This window comes from Leptinotarsa decemlineata, unplaced genomic scaffold (assembly GCF_025532065.1).
Source record: "Leptinotarsa decemlineata unplaced genomic scaffold, Ldec_3_MD MMD2_tig00004307_RagTag_RagTag, whole genome shotgun sequence".
NCBI lineage: Eukaryota > Metazoa > Arthropoda > Insecta > Coleoptera > Chrysomelidae > Leptinotarsa > Leptinotarsa decemlineata.
The window spans coordinates 2,270,944-2,295,706 of NW_027412606.1; the positions used below are offsets into that span (position 1 = coordinate 2,270,944).

The window sequence follows — 24,763 nt, forward strand, 5'->3', positions numbered from 1 at the left end:
ATAGGACGAAACTGCAGTAACGTTAGTTACAAATAAAAATGGTAAAAAACTTAGAAAGTTTCAATTCTCTTTTCTTCATTATGATTTTATACTACGTACTAACGGCTACATCCATCAATTTACTACTGGTATTTTTTTCCATAGTTTATCTGTCAATTGCCCTTTGTTTGTGTACTGTCGTCTCAAATTCATCTAACATATACCGAACGATATATTTTTTGATAGTAAATGTGGAGTTGAAACAGAAAATGTTATTTCACATATTCAGTTAATAATTAAGGACTAGTTTTTTGTGAGTTGATCGAGAATACGATTCATAATATTTCTTTGGTAACGTAAATTGAAGATCAATTAAATTTCCTAAAACACAGTGAAATTCAATAACCTGTTTTCTCAGTGGATCTACTTTATTCCTGCAGCAAATCAGACGTTTCCAATACAAAATGGAATGATTCATTGGAAAGATAATCCTTACCTGTTATATTTCCAAGCAATGATCGATGAACAAATTTGGAGAACATATTGGTGTTACCTCGTATCAACGTATGACTGATTTCTTCTTGGTTACGGCTGTTTCAATCATTTCAAAAGTAAACAAATACCACCCGCAAGTTATTCAAAAGATAAACATAGGATTACACGGTTTCATTAGACTTCCTGTATAGATAAAATTTTCAGCTCCTGCTACAAGTACGTCACTTGAGTCGGAGTTAAAAATAATCCATCACGGGATGCTGACGAGAAAAAAATTCCGCTCGAAATTATTATAAGATTGTTGAAAAAATCGGTTATTTTTTCAGTGTCCGCTTATTGATCAGTGAAAACATGTAGGATCAATCATTTAGGAAATTTTCTTTGATATAAAAGTGTTGGATGTGTGAAAATATGAATATAACTTGAATTTCGAACAAGAACTTTTAGAACCTTTACAAATGGGAGATACTCGAGAAGAAAATGAATTTCACATGCCCATAGCGTTCAATTTTACAGTTCAAATCTATATAACGAAAAACGGAAAAGTAACTCCAGCTAGGCTGGTTATGGAAAAAGTTTTCCTTTCCTATGTTGAAAATATTACAGACCGAATTGGGAGAAACTACGAAAAGAAGAGTCGAAGAAATTGTCGACTCGGACAAACCGATAAATCAGCTCTCAAGCAAGAATGCATTCACATTATCTCAGTCTAAGATACAGTAATACTCGATAAAAACTCAAAATTACTATCCAAAAGTATATAAAAATGCAATAAAAATTCAAAAAACAGGAATAATTCCAATAGACAGGCGTCTATATGTTATATTCAATGGCTTCAAGTCTGTGGAATATGCAGTTACCACTGGTGTTCCACAAGGAATCAACCAATGTCCACTTCTCTTTAACGCCTCCATAAACGACATAGTTGACGTCATTGACATAAACTGTTTGATATACTCGGATGACCTGAAAATATATTGTAAGATCAATGACACCGATGACTGTGTTCAACTCTCCCTCAATCTGAAACGTGTTGAACATTGGTGTTTTCGCAAGAATCGCATTTTCATATCAATATTCAATAAACCATATTCCACTTCAACGGCCTCTCACATTCACCGATCTAGGTGTTACCTTCGACACAAAACTTTCCTTCATACCACAGATTGAAGCCACTTTGTCTGCTGCAAACAGAATGTGTGGATTTATTGCACGAATCAACAGAGAGTTCGCGGATCTATCTACATTGAAAACCATATACTATGCTTTTGTCAGATCAAAAATATAATATGCATTCATAATCTGGAATCCATCTCATCAGTTGAATACAGAGACTGTTGAATCATTACAATGTCTTGCTATGCTTGGTTCTCGCTCTGGTCTTGCAGCATTGATGAAAACCAAAAATCCGTTTGCAATTACGACGAATTTCGTTGTTCACCGTCAAGCACCAAGACGCTTCCAGAATGCTTTGCTTTGACAATGAAAATAGCTATGAAAGTAGTAAATTTCATTAAAAAGAATGCACCCAATACTCCTTTCAAACAATTGTGTTTTGATATGAACTCTGAACATGAAACTTTGCTTTTCCACACGGAAGTGCGTTGGCTTTCCAAAGGAAATTAAGAGGAAGTAAACCTATTTTAACTAACAAGGAAAACAAAGAGTTGTTTGATCAGTTCTGCGAGTTCAAATTTGTAATACATTTTGCATATTTGGTCGATTTTTTGAGCAACTGAATAAATTAAAATAATGATCCAGCTAGTTATTCTGATCTCAGAATTATCAGTATACCTCCAACCATGAGTAACATTTTTGAAAGAGTTATTTATTTACAAACTAATGAATATTTCAATAACAATAATCTATTATCACCATCGCAATGTGGTTTTAGGCAGGATTTCAGCACGGCTACAGCTCTTGCTACTGTTACACAATACATTGTTGAGGGATTTGATAAGGGAATGATTAGCACTCTGGTACTACTAGATTTTTCGAAAGCATTCGATACCATCAATCATGAGCTGATTTGCACGAAACTCAAATATTATGGTTTTGATAGTGTTGTCTTATTTCTCATCTGGTCTTATTTACTTGGTCGATCTCAAAAAGTTGTTGTTGATGGTCATCACCCCTTCCCTCTTGATATTCTATCAGGAGTACCACAGGGTTCCATTTTGGGACCTTTATTGTTCATCATTTATACTACTGACATTATCTCGTCCATCAAGAAATGTAAAATACAGGCGTATGCTGATGACATACAATTATACATGCACTTTAAAATCGATGAGTGTGCTGAGGCACAAAATCTCTTCAACACTCATCTTGATTTGATCAATGGGCTATCAAGTGAACATGATTTGAAAATTAATCCTAATAAAACAATGATGATGCACTTTGGATCGCAGAAGAATCGTAAATTTGCAGAAAACAATTTCCGTTTAGACCTAGGTTATACTATCTTGACTCCTGTCAATACAGCTAAAAACTTAGGGGTCATGCTTGACACTGATCTTAGATTTACTAGTCACGTTAAAAATTTAATAAAAAAAGCTTATATGTCATTGAAACTGTTATACTGTAATCGTTTTATTTTGAGCCAACCTCTAAAAAGAATGCTCTGTGATAGTTTGGTGCTAAGCCATTTCAACTACTATGACTTCATATATGGGCCATACTTATATGATTCATATAAAAAAAGAATACAAAAAGTGCAAAATTCTTGTTGCCGCCTAATTTATGGACTTCGTAAGTATGATTCAATTTCTGAAGCCTTTATAAACTCCCGCAGGCTCAATATGAAAAACCGTATGATTTATCATTTGGGTTGTTTTGTCCATATATTGATCACCCTTCCCCATTCTCCTCTTTTAATACAAAAACTAATTCTGCGTGAAAATATTCACTCAAGAAACATCAGACATAAAAACAAATTAACTATGCCACAACATCGCACTGCACAGTTTCAGAGATCATTTCTTTTTGGTGCTGTAAAACTCTATAATTCATTGTATGAGCAATTGAAGAGATTCAATATCAGGAAATTCAAATAAAAATATAAAAATTATATCTATGATAGTCAGTAATGTCAACTTTTACTTTTTAGATAACAAATCAATTCAATTAAATTATTTATCAACTATCTTTAGAAGGTAATCACAAATTATTATTTTATTTACGGTTCTCATTTCGTGGTACCATCACTGTTAATTGCTTTTATTTTTTTATGTTTGCGTGCATTATGGAGTGGTGCTTGTTGGTTGAGTTAGAGTAGCTTTGAGCTAGACTTGTGTTTGGTAAGTTAAATCAAATTATTGATGGAAAGAGTGCTGAAATTCAAGGAGAAATACAAAAGAACATATTTACATTAAAAAACTTAAAAACTGAATACGATCGCTATTTTCCCGACCGCGAGGATAAAAGTATTCAAAAACTGATCTGCAATCCATTTATTGTAAACGTTTCTGAGGTGCCTGATGAAGTTCAAGAAGAAGTAATTGATATGCTACACGACAGCAACTTAAAAGATACATTCGAATCAGGAATTAATCTAGAAAAATTTTGGAGCCGAAAGGCAATTTCTTTACCAAAATTTCGAGACATTTCTATTCGTTACCTACCTAACTTTATTTTCTTCAACATATCTATGTTTTCGGCGCTTCTGATTATTAAAAACAAGCACAGAAATCGGTTGGATGCCAGTGCTGATATACGTTTAAGTTTAAGTAACGCTGAACCAAGGATTCAGAATTCAGTAAAGAGTATGTAATCACAAAAATCACATTTATTTATAATGCAATTTTTGATAGAGTTACAGATTTTACCTAATTTTTGAAGGACATTGAATAATGTTTTGCCTATTTTATTTATAGATGAATTAGAACAACCAGTCCATTTATTTACTGCATTGTACTGTATTTATTTGTAGGTACTTTATACAGTGTGTAACAACGAAAACTTAACAGAGTCGTTTTTTTAATATAAAAAGTAAGATTTTTAAAGAAGCTCGGACACATCGATTTCTAATTGAAGGGGGACACCTTTCAGACTAATCAGATTTTTTGTAATAAGCACCCCCTCGCAGGGGAGAGTTTTTCGGGGGATGGGGTTGGTTACCACCCTTACATTTTAGGTAAATTGGGTGGCACCTCCTTATGAAGGTTGCCTTTTAACGTGGATATTTTATGCTCCTGATAAAAAAGTGAATCATACTAAAAACTTACCTACACAACGAATACAACCTGCTGATTTCCTTGAATGCTGATGACACAGAAAAATTTAAAAAACTGTTTTAGGGTCAATAAATCCCAATAATTGTTTTTAAAGCACCCACAAAAATGTAACACCTAATAAGGGTAACTCAGAAAGGAAATTTAGAGTAAATGTTCAAAATGTGCCTCATTTTGCTCCATGCAACAATGAAGATTTTGTTCGAATTTTGCTCTTACATAATTCAACATCTCAGGAGTTATAGCTCGGCATTCGTCAATAATTCTACGACGTAATTCATCCAAATTGGCTGGCTGTGTAGCATAAACTCTAGACTTTAAATATCCCCACAAAAAGTAGTCCAGTGGTGTTAAATCTGATGATCGTGCTGGCCATTCAACTGGACCTCTTCTGCCAATCCATTGTCCTTCAAAATGATTATTCAAAAAATTTCGAACCTGCTGGGCATAATAGGGTGGTGCACCGTCTTGTTGAAAATGGATAAATTCATTTCGACATCTTGGATTCTGTTCAACTATACGAGGTTGTATTGCCTCTTCAAGAAGTTGTAAATAAGAATCACCGGCTAAATTTCCATCAATGAAAAACGGACCTATAATATGATTGCCTAATATTCCGGCCCAGACATTCAACTTTTGGGGATGTTGGGTATGTATTTCTGCGTATTGTCTTGAGTTTTCATCCGACCAATAACGGCAATTGTGACGGTTCACGCAACCATTTGAATAAAATGAGCTTTCGTCTGAAAAACAGATGTTATAAAGCAGCTCGGGTTTTTGCATCAATCTCTCACTCATGCCCTCACAAAACTCCTGTCTTCGGTCAAAATCATCCTCATTGAGTTCATGAACAAGTTTAATTTTGTAAGAATGGAATTTGTGGTTTTTAAGGATTCTCCATGCGCTCATATGGCTTATTCAGGCCATTGCTGATAAACCTCTGGTACTTAACCTCGGATTGGCGATGACTTGACCAATCACTCCAATCGCATTATCGTCATTCACTACCCTTCTCTGAACATTTCTTTTCTTATTTACGACCGAACCTGCCTCCCTGAATTTTGTGACCAAATCCAGAACGTGATTTCTGCTTAGGTGTTAACTAGGGTTTTGCTCGTTGAATAAAATTGATGTTCTATTAGCATTTTGGTCGTTGCCAAAAAATTGAGCAATAACTGAAACCCTTTAAACAAATAACAATACACGACCCGTTTAAACAAAACAATCGAACGATGGACTAATGAAAACTGGAAGAAGAGGAGTGGGTATTGATTTTAAAAAAGGGATTTCATTTAACAAAAAACTGATAAGAAGAACTGCTCGATTTTTTTTTATTTAGGCATACAAGTTACCGATTGGTCTGTCTAATGTATTATCAACATGGCAATTTTAACTTCAAATTATCTAGAAAACTAATCTTTAAAAAAATTTTTTTTCAACAGAGATGTAAAGGTATTCGAAAGACCTTTAAAACAAGGTGCCACTCGACCTACTTTCCCTATCAAATAAGGGTCGTCGGACGCACCCCTCCGAGGGGTTGCGTACTACAAAAAATCTGATTAGTCTGAAAGGTGTCCCCCTTTAATCAGAAATCGACGTGTCCGAGCTTTTTTTAAAAATCTTACTTTTTATATTCAAAAACGGCTCTGTTAAGTTTTCGTTGTTACACACTGTATTAACTACAAACTAATTAACCAATTTTAGTGGTCCATGGTCTGACAGAAATTTTGTCAAATTGTCCCGCATGACTATAAGGTTATGAACCACTGATCTAGATCAACCTCTAGAGTGGCTAATCCTATGAACCACTGATCTAGACCAACCTCTAGAGTGGCTAATCCTTTTTATCTGCCAACACAACGTACAAATATTCTGAAACGTTCACCTCTGCATAACATGTGTATCAAATGCAAATGATATGAAGGTACACAAACAATATAATATATACCGCAGTAGTAGACGAAACGTCAGGCACAAAAACCGGCAGACCACAACTAAAAAACCTGGAAAATAGCTTCAACTCAGATATCTACGGCCGTGAAAGTTAAAAGAAAGTTTATAATGATAGTCTTACCTTTTTTGTGTCTGCAGTTATTGAATTTGCACATGCTGAAAGACTGTCCCATGGATCGCGGGGATACCCGTCTGTGACAACAGCGGTGTCGAGTGGTATTCGAGCCTACAGATGGGGAGGCCGCACGGGGGCATAGCCCCACATCGCGCCACCACCCCTTCAAAGTCACCGCCACCCCTGTCGCCTTCCCAATTATGCCTTTGTTCTTTTTCTTTGACGAAGATATGGTGGCGCCTGTATACCTCCACTGGAGTTTTATCTGATTGGATGGAATTTTCAACAAGTTCAAATGGAAGTTCTGGATTTTATTTCTGTACGAAAACTTTGAGGAAGCCGTTTTCGTGCGATCAGTGAAAACAAGGAGGAAAGAACGTCTACAGATCACCATTAATTTCGGATGCGAGCTTCTGGTCGAATTGAAACATCCAATGGATCTTCTTCCCTTTTAGATATTTCGATCTAGATTTTTAGTCAAGCTTCTGGAAGCTCTTCAATCCCTTTCTGGTGATCAGTTGTTATCTATTGTTTCTTCTGCGAGTTTGTTTTTGAACGATGAAAATGTTATCGACCTGATTCGTTTCTGAAGACTTACTGGTCAGAGATAGATTTTGTTTCATAACTATCTGGAATTTTGATTGACCAGCAGGTTTCACTGGAAATTCAGAAAAAATATCGAGTTCAATTAGGAATATCAACAACTTTTGGTTTGTGTGGATCAAGACTCTGAATGTGTGTCTTCGCATCGTATTATTTCACCAAAGATTGATAAATCAATTACAATTCGGCACAAAAACATACATTCTAACCAATTTCATACTACACTTAACAATTTTTACTTTCTAGTCCGCCATTCGATATACAGTACGATGTAAATGAAAATAATAATAATGATAATTAATTTATTGTTTACCAACATATAAAGTGATACAGCGTAATTTTTCAACACAAAAATATCTGATGGAGGTCAACAAAAGGAGAACCATTAGAATTTGCAGCCAATTCTTCCACATTCCCCAAGAAAAGTCAATAAATGATAATAATAATACTAATAATAATATTTATTCACAAAGAAACAATTTTTACATGATCATAGAATATGGAAAGTATTACAATGTGAACACATTTTTCAGAAATATATTTTCCCATATAGGCTCCTGAAGACCCTATCCATGGGCATACTTAATCATACATATACGCAACAATGAATAATGAATACTACCTAAAAAGATACACACTGCTCATATTCCAGTATAATTTTTCGAATTTTTAAAAAGTAGAAATATTCCTAATAATAACAAACACTCACAAAGAAAAGAAAAACGAATAATTATAGTAATGGTTCCTTAATTTTCAATCTACCCTTACCCCTAGCTACCCTCACTCAATAAATTTAAATGGCAACCCCTATCTTGTAACACATCACTTTTTTTAAAATAATAATAACGTTTTATTCATACTATTTCATTACATATTTCAATTCTACCAATCATGAAATGAACAAAACAGAAAAAAACCACAAGGAAATGATTCCGCGCGTGGCATGAAATCTTTGTCCGAACATTAGACGTGAACATCATTAAAGTACAAATATTCTTAATTTTTTTTTTAATATAAAAACATACAAATCTAAAAATTGTTAATACTAGAAGATTTAAAATCCAAACCAAAGACTATACAATTTAAAATGGAATAAGATTATAAAAGTTTAAGTCATGTCACATTTTTAAAATATTGAATTTCATATCAGATTAAAGAAAAATTTTGGTACTAATATCACATTACAATAATTACATCCGAATAATTATATCTGCAGATTATATTATGAGCAACACCTCATGCAAGTCTATAACATACTCTACTTGTAGCTATAAAGCTTTCTAGTGTTTCTGGCGGAAAAGTGAACAGCCAAGATTTGACCCTTTTCTTGAACATTTCGTATGAGTTGATCGTTTTGAGTTCGAGCGGTAGCTCATTAAAAAGTTTTGGTCCCAAAATAGTATAACATTTCTGCCCTTTCGTTTTTTTAGTTCTGGGTATCACAGCGTTAGTTTTATGCCTTGTGTTGTAATGGTGCTGAAGAGGTACCAACGACGATTTATGTCTATACTGCCTCAAGAGGATCGCAAAAACAAATATCTGACTTACATTCATTATCGTCGTTTCTCTATATAGGCTACATAACGGATATTCTCGCGGTTTTTCATATATCATTTTAGGAATGCATTTTTGAATTTTTTGTAGATTATTGATAAGTGTTTTTGAGGCTCCTCCCCATGCAATGATTCCATAGGAAAGATGACTTTCGACCAAAGCATGGTACAGTATTTTTAGATATTTTAAATTAATGATGTTAGATATGTTTTTGAATTTATAGACCATGAATTGCAACTTTTCAATTACATAATTAATTTGATATTCCCAATTCAAATGAGAATCTATATAGGTATTTAAGCTTATCGACGGACTCTATTTTCAGAAGGGTTCCGTCGTGATGTTGTATTTCCAGTTCTTTATATGGTGGTAAATTTGTAGAGTAGGATGTAAGCGGCACGAAGTGAGTTTTTTTTATAATTGATTGTCAGTATTCTATCGTTGAAGAAATTTATTATATTTTGAAAGTCAACCTCGATGTTATTTTTGAGAGTGGTCCAGTCAGTTCCTTCGTAGAAAACGGCAGTGTCGTCCGCGAAACTCACAACTTCACCACACGTATCTTGTTCGAAAAGATCATTGATATAAAGATTGAAGAGAGTTGGCCCCAAAACAGTACCTTGAGGCACTCCATATGTGATCATTTGATAACTGCTCATAGCTTCATTGATATTGACGCATTGTTTCCTGTTACATAAGTAACTCTCAAATAATAGGAGTAAGGGGGTTAAACCTAAAATACCACTGGCACTGGTTTTAAACTTCTCCTTTGATACCTAAATTGGCATGTTCTTTGCCTACGGCAAATTCTCTCTGCTGAACGAAGTACTAGGGGTGGAAAGTTTTGAAATGAAGGCACCGTATAAGGACTTCGTTCCATCAGAAACAATAATTGAACGTTGGTTTGCTGACTTCAAAACTGTGGTCGTAAAGACTTAAAGACACTGTTGATGCAGAACGCAATGGATGTCCAAAAGAGACAGCAACACCAGAAAACATAAAAAAAACACAAAATCGCTTTGAATGATCGAAAAGTGAAGTTGCGGGAGTTAGCTAACATAGTAGTTAGGATATCAAAAGAACGTGTTGGCTTTATATTGCACTAGTACTATATTGCTGTATTGCTGTTGTTGCGCTGTTGTGCGCAAAATTGTTCTACAGCCATCTAGTAGTGAGTTACAGAAAAATGGATAGCCTTAAACCTTCTCTATGAAAAATTACCTATGCATGTCAAGTTTCGTCACGATCGGCTGAGCGATGTAGAAGTTTATCACTTACCAACCAACCAACCAACCGACTAACCAACCAACAAACATCCATTTTTATATATTAGATGAGCATTTGGCTATGAGAAAGCTCTGTTCAAAGTGAGTGCCGCGTGAGCTTGGCCATGTTTAACCATAACAAACTAGAATGTTTGCGTGGATATGTGACATTGGATGAAACAAGGATCCATCACTTCACTCCGGATGACGATCGTCATCTGAAGGAAATATCATTAATAGTGAGTATTATATACTACAGCGTTTGATGGCCAAAATTGCATAAGAAACGACTGCACAAGGCAAAGAAAAATATTGTTTCATCAAGACAAGGCACCGTGTCAATCAAAATAATGGCAAAACTACATGAATTGAACTTCGAGTTGCTTCCACATCCGCCGTATTCACCAGATTTGGGTCCCAGTGACTACTGCCTGTTTGCAGACCTCAAAAAAAATGCTCCCCGCTAAGAAACTTCGTTCCAATGAAGAGGTTATTGCTGAAACTGAGGCCTATTTTGAGGGAAAAAAATTAATCGTTCTACAAAAGTAATATTGTCATGTTGGAGCGGCGCTACAATGATTGTGTGACTCTTGATGGAGATAACATTGACGAATAAAGCTAATTTAAAAAAAAAACGCGTTTCTTAGGCCCGAGATTTTAGTATTTAGTTCACATTTATGAATGGAACTGAACATTAATAAAGATTTTTATTGTTATTATTATAAAGTGGAGGAGTTACGACACTCCTAGTCCCAAATTAAAACATCAGTAACTCCGAAATCGGTTATTCAAAATAAATATAGTTTAAAAAAACTAAAAAACACGCTTTTGATGAACATCGAACTAAAAAGTTAAAAATATTTTTTTAAGCTTAAAACAATAACGAACGACAAATACCAGTATTATTGTGAAAAAAGCGACGTGCGCTTGATATATAAAAATATGGCACAAAGCGCCCACGCTTTTTTCACAATAATACTGGTATTTGTCGTTCGTTATTGTTTTGTGTTTATTTAAAAAAAATATTTTTAACTCTTTAGTTCGATGTTCTTCAAAAGCGTGTTTTTTTTTAAACTATATTTATTTTCACTTTTTGGTCCGATTTATTGTGAAAAAAATTTTTTTTTCAAGTTCTAGTCACTATTATTATAAGTCTTCAACAGACGACGCAAGAAGACGGCATAAAATTCCTCTCAAACAACATAATAAAGTTTGAGCATTGGTTTGTGGTCTTAGTAAGTCTCCAACAGAGGGCGGACAGTTGTAAAATTTGTTTCGAAGTAAAGAGAAAATTTGCAATAATAATTTTTAAAAAAAATTCAGTCTTGATGTTTTGATTTGAAATTTCATTCAAAATATTAATGGACTAAAAATATTTTTTCAGTGAATAATTTCATTTTTCAAACCAATCTTTTGATTTGATATGTATGTCAAGCACCTCAATTCTAATTTTTCGATATTTTGAAATATTTAAGTAATTGAATTTTTTAGGTGTACAATTTACGATGAAGTTTTCATTGTTGAAATCCATATTCTGGTTTGCTTTCAAATAATCGAGTTAGATTTTAAAATGTATCTTCCGTTTCGGCCAAAACTTTTTTCTGTACTGAATCAAGAGTAATTGAAAATATTTAAATATTTCATCTGTAGTACAAAATTTCGCTAACACTTATAATTCTTGAAATATGTTTTTTATTTTGATTTTCTTCTGAACAACCTATCAAGAAGGTTACGTATAACGCCATCTGCCCGCGAGTAGCTCAAGCGAAGTTGATTCTTACTATTATTTTCTACCCATTCACTTTTATATTTTTAGGCTTTATAGTTTTTATATTCTCATACTTACATTTATGTGTTGCATGAGAATATTCATTATTATCATTATTATTATTTATTTCAATATGTAGCATATATAATATCACTTTCTGACTACTTTTTCACCCCAAAATGCTGAAATCACCAAAAGTTCAAATATTACTTTCAATTTGTATAACTTATATTCTTTAAAATGATAACATAATATTTTATCTTCGACAATATCTATTGAGTTGTGTATCTTATATTTCTTAGAATAGTAACATTTTGTCAATGAGATTTCATCTTCAACAATAAAGTACATTTTGATTTTATTTGATTGCAATAATTGATAGTTACATACAGCGCCATCTGTTCGTAAATATATCAAGCAATAATTGATAGTTACGTATAGCGCCATCTGCCCGCGAATAGATCAAGCAATAATGCCGATAATTCTGTCAATACAGATCCCGATCGTGAGAGTTACATACAAACATGCATACAAACAATCATACATACATACATACAGGTGAAGCTAATATAAAGCGTGTAATGAAAAAAATGTGTCAAGATAATTGAAATACCTATCATACGAAATGTCACAAGACCCCACTTTCTTTTCGAAAAAAGTTGATAGCGCTTCTCGGTTGCATTTTTTATCAAAAAGTATTGCAAATTATTCCTGTTTTACAAAAAATTCGTCCAACCGGTAGGTTGGAGGTAACTTACGTCCGCACTGTATATAGTTGAATGTCAACACCGAATAAAATTTTCCTGGATTCATTAGTTAAAATCTTGTATCAGAAAATACGGATCTTAATGATGTCTCAATTCAATGGAAAACAATTATGAAGAAATGTTTGCTTGTTTACTTTCCATTTCCACCGGCGTTTATACTCAACTCGTTGAGAAAAACAAATACGAAAACGAGGTATAATCAGCGCATAAAGGTCAGCAGTAATGACGATATCAACAACGCAAAATGTGCAAAATGAAATTCATTGCACCAACTGACCTTCCATAACACGTAACACCATCAACATGTGCATATATACAATACTGAAAAAAACCGGTAAATATTTTCAATGAACTTCAAAAACGTTATGAGAGATTGAATTCAGAGGCGGACTCTCGAAATTTATCTGGGCCAAGTTTCAATAGATGGAATTGTCCATCGCCTTGTAATAGGCATGATGACAGTGGGTAAAAATCACTGAAATGATGTATTTATTCAATGAAACTCTAATAATGGATTACAAAACATTTATTGTATTATCATATTGTATTATTATAAGCCAGATTGATAATATTTTGGTTGAAATTATTTATACCACGTGAGAACAATGTTGAAACTACCTACTAAAATGGGAACTATTTGTAAAAGATTCTTTCCATCATTAATATTGTAAAATAATGGCGAATAATGGCACATTTTACAGCCATTTGTTGCAATTCTTATTCTTTTTAGTTGTTTGCATTTTCATTTAATTTTTACATATTACCTTTTTACATTATTACATGATTATATTTTTACATTTTAACATTTGTAACATTTAAGGTTTCCACATCTTTACATTTTCATAACCTAAATTGTCAAATCCATTTTACTCTGTTCTGATTTATAATCTGAATATTGTGAATAAAACAGTAATATTCACGCACAGGGTGTCCTTTGTGGGTTTCCTGAATTTGTTCAGATTGTTCAAATTGTTGAACAGGTAAATCAGAAAATCTATTTTTATAATAATTACCGATCAATGACAAATAACGTTCACCAACAATTGAAGAGTGTGAACTACTCTTTACAGCACTTTTGTAAGTTTATTATTATTCCCTTTCGATCCTGAGTTCGTTGTAGACGTTACTAAGCAGAACAATCATGAAGGTAAGATGTCGTATAGCTAAAGTTATGGTAAAATATGTATGCGATGGTCTGAATCTATGCCACTCTACTTCATCGATTCAATTTATCACACGTGTTATCATTTCGAATGTTCGTACTTATATAGATAACGACTTTGAATGGCGCCTTTAGATATGTAAATGAAGTGTTAGTTATATAGACGTGAACGAATTGTTACGAACAATTATTTTGTAAAAACCGAATACGTCATAGTAGTCCAGTAACTTTAAACATCACAGCATGCGTCAAATCCGGTAATTTTTTGCAGACTTGTTTATGATGTTGGCCAATGAATAATCCAAGTTTGTGACCTCGAGCGCCAAACGCAACTTTGTCAAAAATCTAAAAAACCGCGAAAAAATCGGGTTTCTTCAAATTTTGCCGAATAAAATCCTGAAGGACTGGTTTTTGAAACAACTTGCTTTCTAATTTTTTAAAGTAGACTAAATTTGCTACAATATGATACTAGAACTGTCTGTGTAGACCCAATAGTTCCGAGATTGATCCTTTCAAAGTTTATGATTTTTTTCGAACTTTTTTTGCAATTCTGTCTTTCTGATTAATTCAATTTTGACCCTGATTATATCATCGAAACTTTTTATGACGGGATGTTAAAAAAGAAAATGAGAAGTGTGAACGATGATGTTTAAGAGTGAAAAGTAAACTAGGAATACATTGAAATAACAAATCAAAGAGGAAGGAGAGAAATATAGAAGAATTGATAAATTCTTATTTATGTAATGGAACACATGTTTTAAAACTGAAAGTCAGTTCATTTATCATCTTTGATTCCGTGAAGTAAAAAAGATAAGTACAACAAAAGTCTATTTGTAGGAAATTGAGTAATATTAAAAATAAACCAATAGAGTAATAATTGAGTAATAAATAAATTAAATTAATTTAGCTCTCTTGGAAAGTTGTATCGTACACTTACGACCGTATATCCTCTCGTATGACTTCCGAAGTTGCTTTCACGTCACGTAGTCTTTCTGTTTGAAAAAATCTGTTTAAAATCTGTTTTTCCATTAACCAGCTGTCGCACCCCTACGAACGACAACCCTCAGAAGTCGAAACTTGTGTGAGCTTAGTGGCTAAGTAAGCTAAGTAGAAGCTCGGATCCTCTGCTTGAGGATCTGAGCTTCTACTTTCATACCATGTACTGGTGAGAATTTTGTGACCTGTGTTTACAAAAACAAACAAGCGAGTTTTCACTGTTTGTAGTTGAGGTCGTTCTCCTTCTATCTGTTCCATGAGTTCATCTAGAGAGAACTGACACTCCTCAGTGTTCTCTTTCAGAAATGAGTAAATCTTTTCCATGGCCTTATCAACTGTGGGATGCTGACGATTTCCCCTGAACTTTCCTGTTGGTGATGCCTGGTAGAGCTTTGTTTGACAAAACCGATGATATCTGACATCAAGGGCTACCAAATCTGTGTTCTCAGATATACGCTCTTTTATTTTAAGAGCCCATTCATCACCACGTTTCTCAGCTGCTTTCAAGATTGTTGCACTGAAATTCAACTTTTCCGCAGTAATGACATTGTTTAATTTTTCTGGCTTCTTCTTCCTTTCCGCCACAAGGAACTCTTCAGTTATTTTATCTCCACTGCTAACAGCTTCTTTGATCAACTTCGGATTGTTGTATTTTATCTGACAAGCACTGTGCACATATATCTCATTTACTCCCTTCAATAAACGCTGATTTTTATGAAGGGATTTTACACCTCTTTCCTTCACTAGGCGCAAAAAATCTGCAAAAACTCAGAACTACCGGATTTCAAAAACTAATCCTTTAGGGTTATTATCGCCAAAATTGGAGAAAAACCCCGATTTATTGCGGTTTTTTAGATTTTTGACGAAGTTGCGTTCGGCACCCGAGGTCACAAACTTAGATTATTTATTAGGCCAATATCACAAGCAAGTCTGCAAAAAATCAGAACTACCGCATTTGACGCAAACTACCCCATAATTCATGCGACAAAGTTACTGGATTATACCCTAAATCGTTTCGTCTCCACTCAGATATTGCATATTGTTCAGAATGAAAGACAATTCGGAAAACATTTCTTTCAAAGCCGATGTTTTCGTTATGATTTTATCATTTATTTGTAGTGAAAAATTTAAGTAGTGTCTTTGTTGAATAACAAAGATATTTCGAAATCAAAAATGTTGAACTCTCTCGATATTATAAATTAATATACTTTACACTATCATGAATAAACAAAATCCAATCCAAGAAAAGGCGTTTCAAAATTAGACTACGCCATAATTTTACTCTGATTTCAAGCATCTATTCCCCCAGGTTCTGTTAACTTTATTGATAGGTCGGCTGAATCAAATCAAAATCTTCACATTTTGAAAATTTTGAGATTATATTGAAAAATATTTTGGCTTCTCGTTTGAATTGAATGTTTGGGTGAATCTCGATGATCACGCATTCAACTGTGTTCACTTTCAGCTTGCGTTGAAAATGAATATAACTTAACCTACTGATCTGAAAAAAAGGCAAGTGGGAACTGAAACCTAAGCTTGTCGCCTACTTGTCTGGCACAGTATAGCACGGCGCGGCGACGGATAGTAGGTTTGTTCTGGTTCTAAATTTGTACTTTTCCGAATCGTCAGAAATCAGCGAGTCAGCTGAGGACTGAAAAGGTTTACGCGACAACATGCTCAGTATTCAGTTGGGTGACTGTTTTCTGACTGTCAGAAAAAGTCCAGAACAGGCCTAGTAGCATCGCCCACTTGTCCAGCTACAACCTGCCTACTGAAGGTGTTGTTTGTTCAATTTCAAGGGAATTTCAGTTGATATCGAGCGGTGACAGAAACATATCTATCACTAGCAGTTCTGACGAAGAAGTCGTCATTATACTGGCCGCATTATTGAATGTAGAAGAAAATAGCTACAAAAAAGAATATTTTTATTCCATTCCATTAATCAAAAGAGGGCAAATCTGGGAGAGTTTCATCATCTTTTCAACGACCTAAATGAAGACGGGGAGAAATTTTTGGCAGTATTTCCGAATGACTTCCGGCAAATTTTCAGAACTTCTGGATATTCTAGAGCCTGCCTTAACAAGCAACTCTATTTTTTCTCGTCCATTTTCATAGGTACCGTCTGACACCGCGCTGTCAACTAATGGAATAGCAAAATAGAGAGAAAGAAACTTCCCAGGCATGTTTGGACAAGTTGATGCTGGCAAGCGTTGGTCGGCGACGCGCTCACTTGGCCAGTCCGTCACAGCACGTACCGTTATTTGCCGGACAGGATCGGAGAGCCGGTATCCTTTCCTGCGGAGGACGCAGGAAAGGATACCAGTCAGCTGTGGCAGTACACCCACTGAGTGAAGGAGACCACATAATTTTGTTTGAGAACACAGAATTAATTGCCCCCAACCAGGGATACCATAGCTGACTGGTACGGGAGGCAATAGAGATCCACAAACACAAGTATAATTTTAACAGAAAAGAAGAAGCGGTGAACCTCAATCAAATATGGAACCCCATTTCAAGGAATTCGAGAATAACGAACAGGACAACAGGCAACAAGATTGTTAATGTTACAGGATCAAGTGCAGGTACGAATACAGGTACAAATGCAGGTACAAATACAGATACAAATACAACTGATTACCTGACAAGGCATAAATACGCTTTACGAAGCCTAAAAGGTAGTCATCGGACAGCAAGCCATGATGGTTAAACCTCTGAAGAAGCTAGCCACTCGCGCCAGCGAAATGTCAGGAAGAAATTCCAAAAATCCACGGCTTTCAAATTCGAAATGTAATAACACTGAAATAAATAGTTTTTGAGAAAAATGAAAATTCACCTTAGTTTTGAACAGAGTATTTTGATTTGACACATCCTGGAAAAACATTACCATCTCTGCCTGATATAACACAACATTATAGTTAACAAGCAAAAAATGTGTCAATTGGTTAATTGAGGAGCCCAAAATGAGCCTATGATATTTCGAAACGAGTACAAAACTAGTGCTGGAAGCATTTCAGTTTTCCCACACTGCACAATATTTCCAAAGAAGTTATTTCCACCTTCACCGTTTATTTAAAAATTATTCAATATGAAGTTAAGTTAGTGAAGGATTTTTATTTGCTTCGCCCAGTTAACAACTAGCTAGCTGAATTCAACAAATCAGTTTTTACTTTGGTCGGGTTCTGCTATGCTCAATTTCAAAGCTAGACATTTCCACTGAATGAAAACAAAAAATTCGAGAATGTAGTACAAAATCAAACTGAAATAATTATGGTCTATATACGAAGTATGTTCAAATAATGAAGTGGATTTTAATTTTTCGCAATAAAATATTTATTTATTCATCAATGTCGATTTTTTCTCCTCACAGTAGTTTCCGTCAGATATAATACACTTGTGTCAGTGTATTTTCCAATCCTGCAAACAGTTCTGATACGGTACTTTTTGGTATATCCTTGAGCTGTCAGCAATTCGGTTGTTATCTCCTCAACCGTCGCCAAACGCCGTCCTTTCATGGGTGTCTTCAATCTCTTCAACAGGAAAAAGTTGCAAAGGGGCAAATCTGCCTCATACGGTGACTGAGACATGATAACAATTGAATTGTTTCTCCACAGTACCGGATGTTTTCTTCGTATTGCTTCTCGTAAGCGGCGCATAACTTTAAGATAATTCTCTTTATCGACTGTACGACCATGTTGCAAAAACTGCTGATGCACTACGCCACGGTAAACGAAGGAGCAATCGAATTGAGCAAAACCTCAGCATTTGATTGAACTTGGCGTCCTTTTTTGGTGTTGGCTCTTCCATTGGGACGATTGGACTGTGGTTTTGATGCCATAACCATGTACCCATAATTGGTAACCAGTTATGACACTTTTGAGCAAATCTGGATCGCCGTTGTCGTCATCAACAATCCAATTCAAGTACCATCACCGTTTGCCACTGTCAGCATATCAAGTGTTTTTGAGCACTTAATTCCATTTTTTACACAAAATTCGATGCAAATTCTCCGCCCATTTTATTCGACACCAAAAAATAGCTGAACACGCAAAACAGTTCAGTTAGTATGCATCTCACCAACAAACTAAACATGGTAAACCTTATCGAACAGACCTCTAAAGAAAATGTTTTGCAATAGCCACTATTGTAAATCCATCGCTAATTATAAGCTTTGCTAATACCGTAGTCGAATTCAGAAACATTTGAATTTACCTCATAACTGCGTTGTTATCTCTTGAATAAATAACCTTGGACCCTCATTCTCGATATTGTCATTGGACATCCTCCAATACAAACAGTTCTCCTTAATAACAAAAATTAAATGAATTGCGTAGTAGTCGAAAAACAAATCTGGTGAATACTGTTATCAGGTGTAATCCGTGTTCATTGTTTCAATACACATGACAGTTGTTGGCTGGAATTATGTACGAGGGCAAGTCGAAAACTATTTGGACCGGATTAAATCCTGACAGGCTGAATATTTCTGAATTGTGGTCTCCTACCATATGGTGGCAGGTACTCCATGGTCTACTTCAGCCAGTAAAGGGCTTAACATTAGCCCATCCATATCGACCATAGTATTACTCACCAAGAGGACTAAAACGGGGGGTCTCGGACCTCTAAAACTTCGAGGTGAAAAAATACAAATGTCGGGAGGAGTTAAATATCTGGGAGTATTTCTAGATTCTGAACTGACCTGGAACCAACACTTGGACAGGATAAAGAGGAAAGCGGAGGTAGCACTGATGCTCGCCAGACGTCTGATCCGTCTTTCAGGCGGAAGTGTATGCTATCTTGCAGTGTGCTAGGCTCATTAAATTGAGACCTCAAAGAAATGAGCGGATCAATACTTTAACGGACAGCAAAAGCGCACTAGTGGCTCTGACAAACCCGAAGGTGACATCAAAACTGGTCTGGGAACGCCATGAACTGAACGAACTTGCAAACAGGAACAAATTAACTTTGTACTGGGTGCCAGGGCATTCAGGAATCATGATAAAGCTGATGAATGTGCTAGACGCGGATCATCAACTTCATATATAGGTCCTGAACCAGCTCTGGGGGTACCAAAATCATTGGTAAGAAACTAGAGTAGCACATGGACCAATAAGAAGCACACAGAGTACTGGACAAAAGTACCTGGCAACAAACACAGTAGAACCTTCATTAGGGAACCCTCCGAGAAAAGAAACGAAGAACTACTTCAATATAGTAGGGATCGGTTCAGAATACTAACCGGTAATTGTCCGCTTAGACACCTGAATAAAATGGGGCTGTACAACGGAGACCTCAGCTGCAGATCATGCAACGAAGGGATATAAACAGCTCTAGACATCTTATGCGAATGCGAGGCACTGAATCACAGGAGGCAGGTAATATATAGACGTACGAAATCACGTCCAGAAGAATATGACGAACATACAACACGGAACCTGTACAAACTAAGTACAGGGAACGAGACTGATGGAATGGGCCCAAGAGCCTAAGAGGCTGCAGTGTTTTCTGTAGTCTTGGACTGAATGGACAAGTCAGACAGGTCCCAAGGTACAAAAAAAAGTATAGTAATAGATTTACTAACGAAGCATTGTCGGATCTTGAAACATATGAGCATTGTGTGCCTGGCGCAAGAAACTCCATGCAAGTTCTGCAGAGAAGAAGAAGAGACCACACTACACCTGCTATGTGAATGCAAAGCGATAGCAAGTGTAAGATGCGGATATAAAGCTATGAACTACACGAAGTAGCCAATATCAAGGGTTTGAAGTCTCATCAGAGAGATCAGGATAAATAAAGAGCTCTGGATACCAAGGAGCATCACAATAGATCTGTAAAGTTCGCAGTGAAACAGGCTACATGCCAGCTCCCCTATCAGACTGATTTATGAGCCATTCTGAAAGACTTACTATTATTATAATTTGTAGGTATAACGCAGGAGCGGAAACCAATGGTAAGTGTTGATTATTCGGTGGATATTTTGACGAAATGACCAACTTCTTCTAAAAGTTACATAGTTATAGAGTGCAGATGTGAAAGTTCCCCATAAATTTGGTTACATTGTGATGATGATGGTGGATAAGCCAGAAATACCTGTTATACATGATTATAAGGCCAGTGAAAGTAATTTGGCAGATAAACGAGTGTTCCTCAGATGTGAAGAATGCCTGAAGGATTTTAGAATAGAGAATTTGATGCATATTCTTGATATAACTTCATTACATTGAATGAGTTTGAAAACAATAATCATTTAAGCGCCCTGGCATGACTATCATTGATTTTAAATTGAAATTATTTATTTTTTTTAATTTTACTGCTGCTCCTCACCGTCATAGCCTACTTCGTATCCGCAGCAAAATCTAGTTCAGATTTTGAATTATTCAGAAAGTTAAGAATTTTGAAACACCACCTTACGCAAGCTTTCTCACAATTTTTTTAATAAATAAGATAAAATTACAATTTTAAGAGTCATTTGAAAAATTTACATTTTTTTGCACTTCCCTCAAATTCATTTCATTCATATTTCTCGTACTCCCTGTATTATTGTGTATCAGAGTATTATTACTCATTCAGCTGGTACACCATACTTCCCTGCATGATTGAATAATGAAATAAAAACCCGTTTTCTCTAAAATATTCCACACAGGTAATGCAGGTGGAATAAATTAACAGATAACATCTAGAATGATAGGCGCCATACATTATTTAAATTACACCTGTACAATCAAGATAATTGCAAAAACCTTGAGTTGGTACAAGAAAACCGCTGCTGTTGGAAAATTGTCTCATTCTGAACCGCACGATTTTGTTCATTTGCAAATATGATTCATGTACATGAAAAAAAATTACAATAACCGACTGCAATTACGAGTGTGTACCGAAAAAAAGTATTAATTCGGTAGGTACACTGAAAATGAAAAAAAAATCTTGAAGATGTAGAAGTACCGCAAGAAATTCCTCAAAATGCTCTGAGAGCGGTGTCTGTGCGAAAGTAATGATTCACGTTGGATTGGCATAGCTGTAGAATGGATTCATTTGGAAAAACCGTATTCTCGAAGACTATAAGGTTGTTTATATGACAATTAACAAAAAGATACAGGCAAAAGTTGCAAAAAAATAGAAAAAAAAACAATCGATCTGAGGATAGCCAACTCAACTAATAAAACAAAAACCACATGGCGGTTGGTTAACAATAAAAAAGAAACCCAACCAAGTAACAGAAATTTCTTCGAAAGAAAACGGAACAGAATTATCCACTAGAGAAATGGTCGAGAAATTCAATAATCATTTTACACCCACTCCAATAAAAGTCGGACTTGATCTTGAATTAACGCAAAAAACTTCACTATTTTCCCCTAATTTGAGGTATTGAATTTGATTCATAAACTCACCTACATTTATTTAATTGCAATAGTTATTATTTCATTTTTTTTATAATAAATTTACTTTTTGCCCCATTTTACGAGAACAGATCAACCAATTTCAGTTTTCTAAACGGGGTTGAGTGAGGATTTTCAATATCTTCAAAATGATATGTTACAAGATAGAGAGTGCCATTTAAAACTATTAAGTGGGGGTAGTTAGGGGTAAGGAGGTTAAACCTAAAATACCACTGACACTGGTTTTGAACTTCTCCCTCGATATCTAAATTGACTTGTTTTTTGTCTACGGCAAATTCTCCCTGCTAAACGAAGTACTAGGGGTGGTAAGTTTTGGAATGAAGGCACTGTGTATCGCTATTCCCACACAGGCATCGCTCCCGAAAAGCTTTAAGGATTTTCCTGCAGTGCTTGTGCATGCCATAAATAATTGAGAGTAGGGAAACTATTTTACATTTAGCACTCACGTTTCCGTTACTTACTTTGATAAAGAGAGTGAATTGTGTATCTTATCAGCAGTTAGAAAAATCTTATTACTGATATAAGAGCATTACCTAATAATATGGTATAGTTTTGTGATAGTATCTATGTAATGACAAGATTACATTAAAGAGATGAGCAAACATCTAATCCAATGATAAATTTTTAGATAAATCTACTTTATGTTTTAAGTGGAATGGTGAAAAGGCAAAGCTGTCTACTGGCAGAATCAAATTCTCACTGATACGATTTTTGTATAACCCGTTGCCCAAGCTTTGTGTTTTCATCATTACAATACTAAAACCCTCCAAATTTGGTTCACCATCTTCATTCACGTGCGAGATTAGGTATTACAGTTCATTAGCGGAAAATTAGAGAGAGTTTGGAACTGGAGCCTAAAAAATCATTCTTGAAGAATATTTCCAGAAGAATTTGTTTCCAGAAAAGTACTTGCTGAAAGCTACTAAGCTACTTCAACGAAAAGTAGAAACACATCATTAGCGCCTAAATGAGTCTAAGGTTGTAAATATGTTTCAATTTTTTCCATACATGAAGAAAATTTAAAAAAAAAACGACGAGAAAAAAATTATTTTAACTTTTACTGTTTATGCCTGCGGTCATCACCCGAATATTCAGGTCAAACGCCATCACTGATTGGACTAAATGTACTGAAATGATTTTCACAATGTCTGAATATTACTGAAGTTTTATCCCAACACCAAACCGTTTTTTTAACACCCCGATACGTGTTTCAATCACCAAGTCTTCAAGAGAAACGACTAAAACCAAGAATATATCTCAGTCCTATACCACCAATACACGAAGAACTCTGCAAAGATTTTCAAGGAACTAGGTATAAAGGTGGTATTTAAAACAAGTCATACACTACTACAGATCCTTTTAGGAAATTAAAAGGACAATGTCGAGAATTCAGAAAAGTTTGGAATTCATAAAATGAGGTATAAGGAACGCCTTAAATATGAAAGACCAGAAAAATCAGCAGTTGCCCATCATGTTTTGCAACAAAACCATTCCAATATACTTCAGTTCATTAAAATTAATTAGACAAGTTAACAACAGGTATCTGAATGCCTATGATAGCTTACAAATAAGTCAACATAATAATATCATGAATAACGATCGTGGACCAATACTTTATAGTTTACTACATAGCAGTTGTCAGATACTCCTGACTAGTAGATAAGGCAACATTGTGAAATTAATTTCAAGACAATGGGGAATGTTCCTCAATTTGGGTTATTACAGCAAATACAAGTTTGATCAAAATAAAGTTGAGTTTAATTCATGAGTTTTTCAAATTCACTTTGAAAAGTATTCAAATTGATGTTTCAAATGTTGGGTTTTCATTTTCAAATGAATTTGTTTCTAATTCACATATTGGCAACAGTGCCTATATCAAGTTGAAATAATTTAGACGTACCTAGATATTCTACTTTAAAAAAGGAAAATTATCTTTATAAATCAACAATTGAGCCAAATTTGAATTATAGTTCAATAACACCTCCACAAGCCACATAAACAACAGTTGTTTTGTTATTTATTTAGAGGAAGATAGGTTAGGTGCACAAAATTTAATATATCACAGAAAGTCTCGGAACGAAACATCTTTGTTTGTCTCATACAGGTAACAGATTCATTGTCCTTTATTAGCTATAACTGATGTTGCCAAATGGTGAAATAGAAACGAATTCCTTTAAATGTTGAATGCATCATTTCATTCCTCTTTTTTGAGTATTTAAATAATTTTTCAAAGAAAAAGGTTGAAATGATAAGTTTAAAATGCGTTTTTTTAGAGCTCTTTTATGAAAACTACTTGATTTTCTTCAGAAGAAACATTCCCCATTGAGACGCAGGTACCTAGCGAAGGTATCTATGCTATGAATATGGACAACATTGTATGTAGATTTCGTTCAATCTTCCTCTTGATGATTGAAACACGTGTCGAGGTGTTGAAAATAACGGTCTGGTGTTGGATAGAGAACTCTAGTGATATTCATTACTAC

The 24,763-nt window shown here is 34.9% G+C and overlaps 1 protein-coding gene across 3 annotated transcripts in view; it reads right to left on the reverse strand.

Annotated features, from left to right (window-relative positions):
- Positions 1–24,763, reverse strand: part of Pde11 (Phosphodiesterase 11) — a 140,235-nt gene that overhangs the window by 91,007 nt on the left and 24,465 nt on the right. For 2 of the 3 annotated variants that reach the window (XM_074178755.1, XM_074178754.1), the window contains exon 2: positions 6,781–7,432. The exons of the other annotated variant lie outside the window; for it this stretch is intronic. In XM_074178755.1, the coding sequence (XP_074034856.1) occupies positions 6,781–7,168 (388 nt within the window). In that variant the 5' untranslated portion in view covers positions 7,169–7,432. The remainder of the gene's footprint in view (positions 1–6,780; positions 7,433–24,763) is intronic. 3 annotated transcript variants of the gene reach the window in all.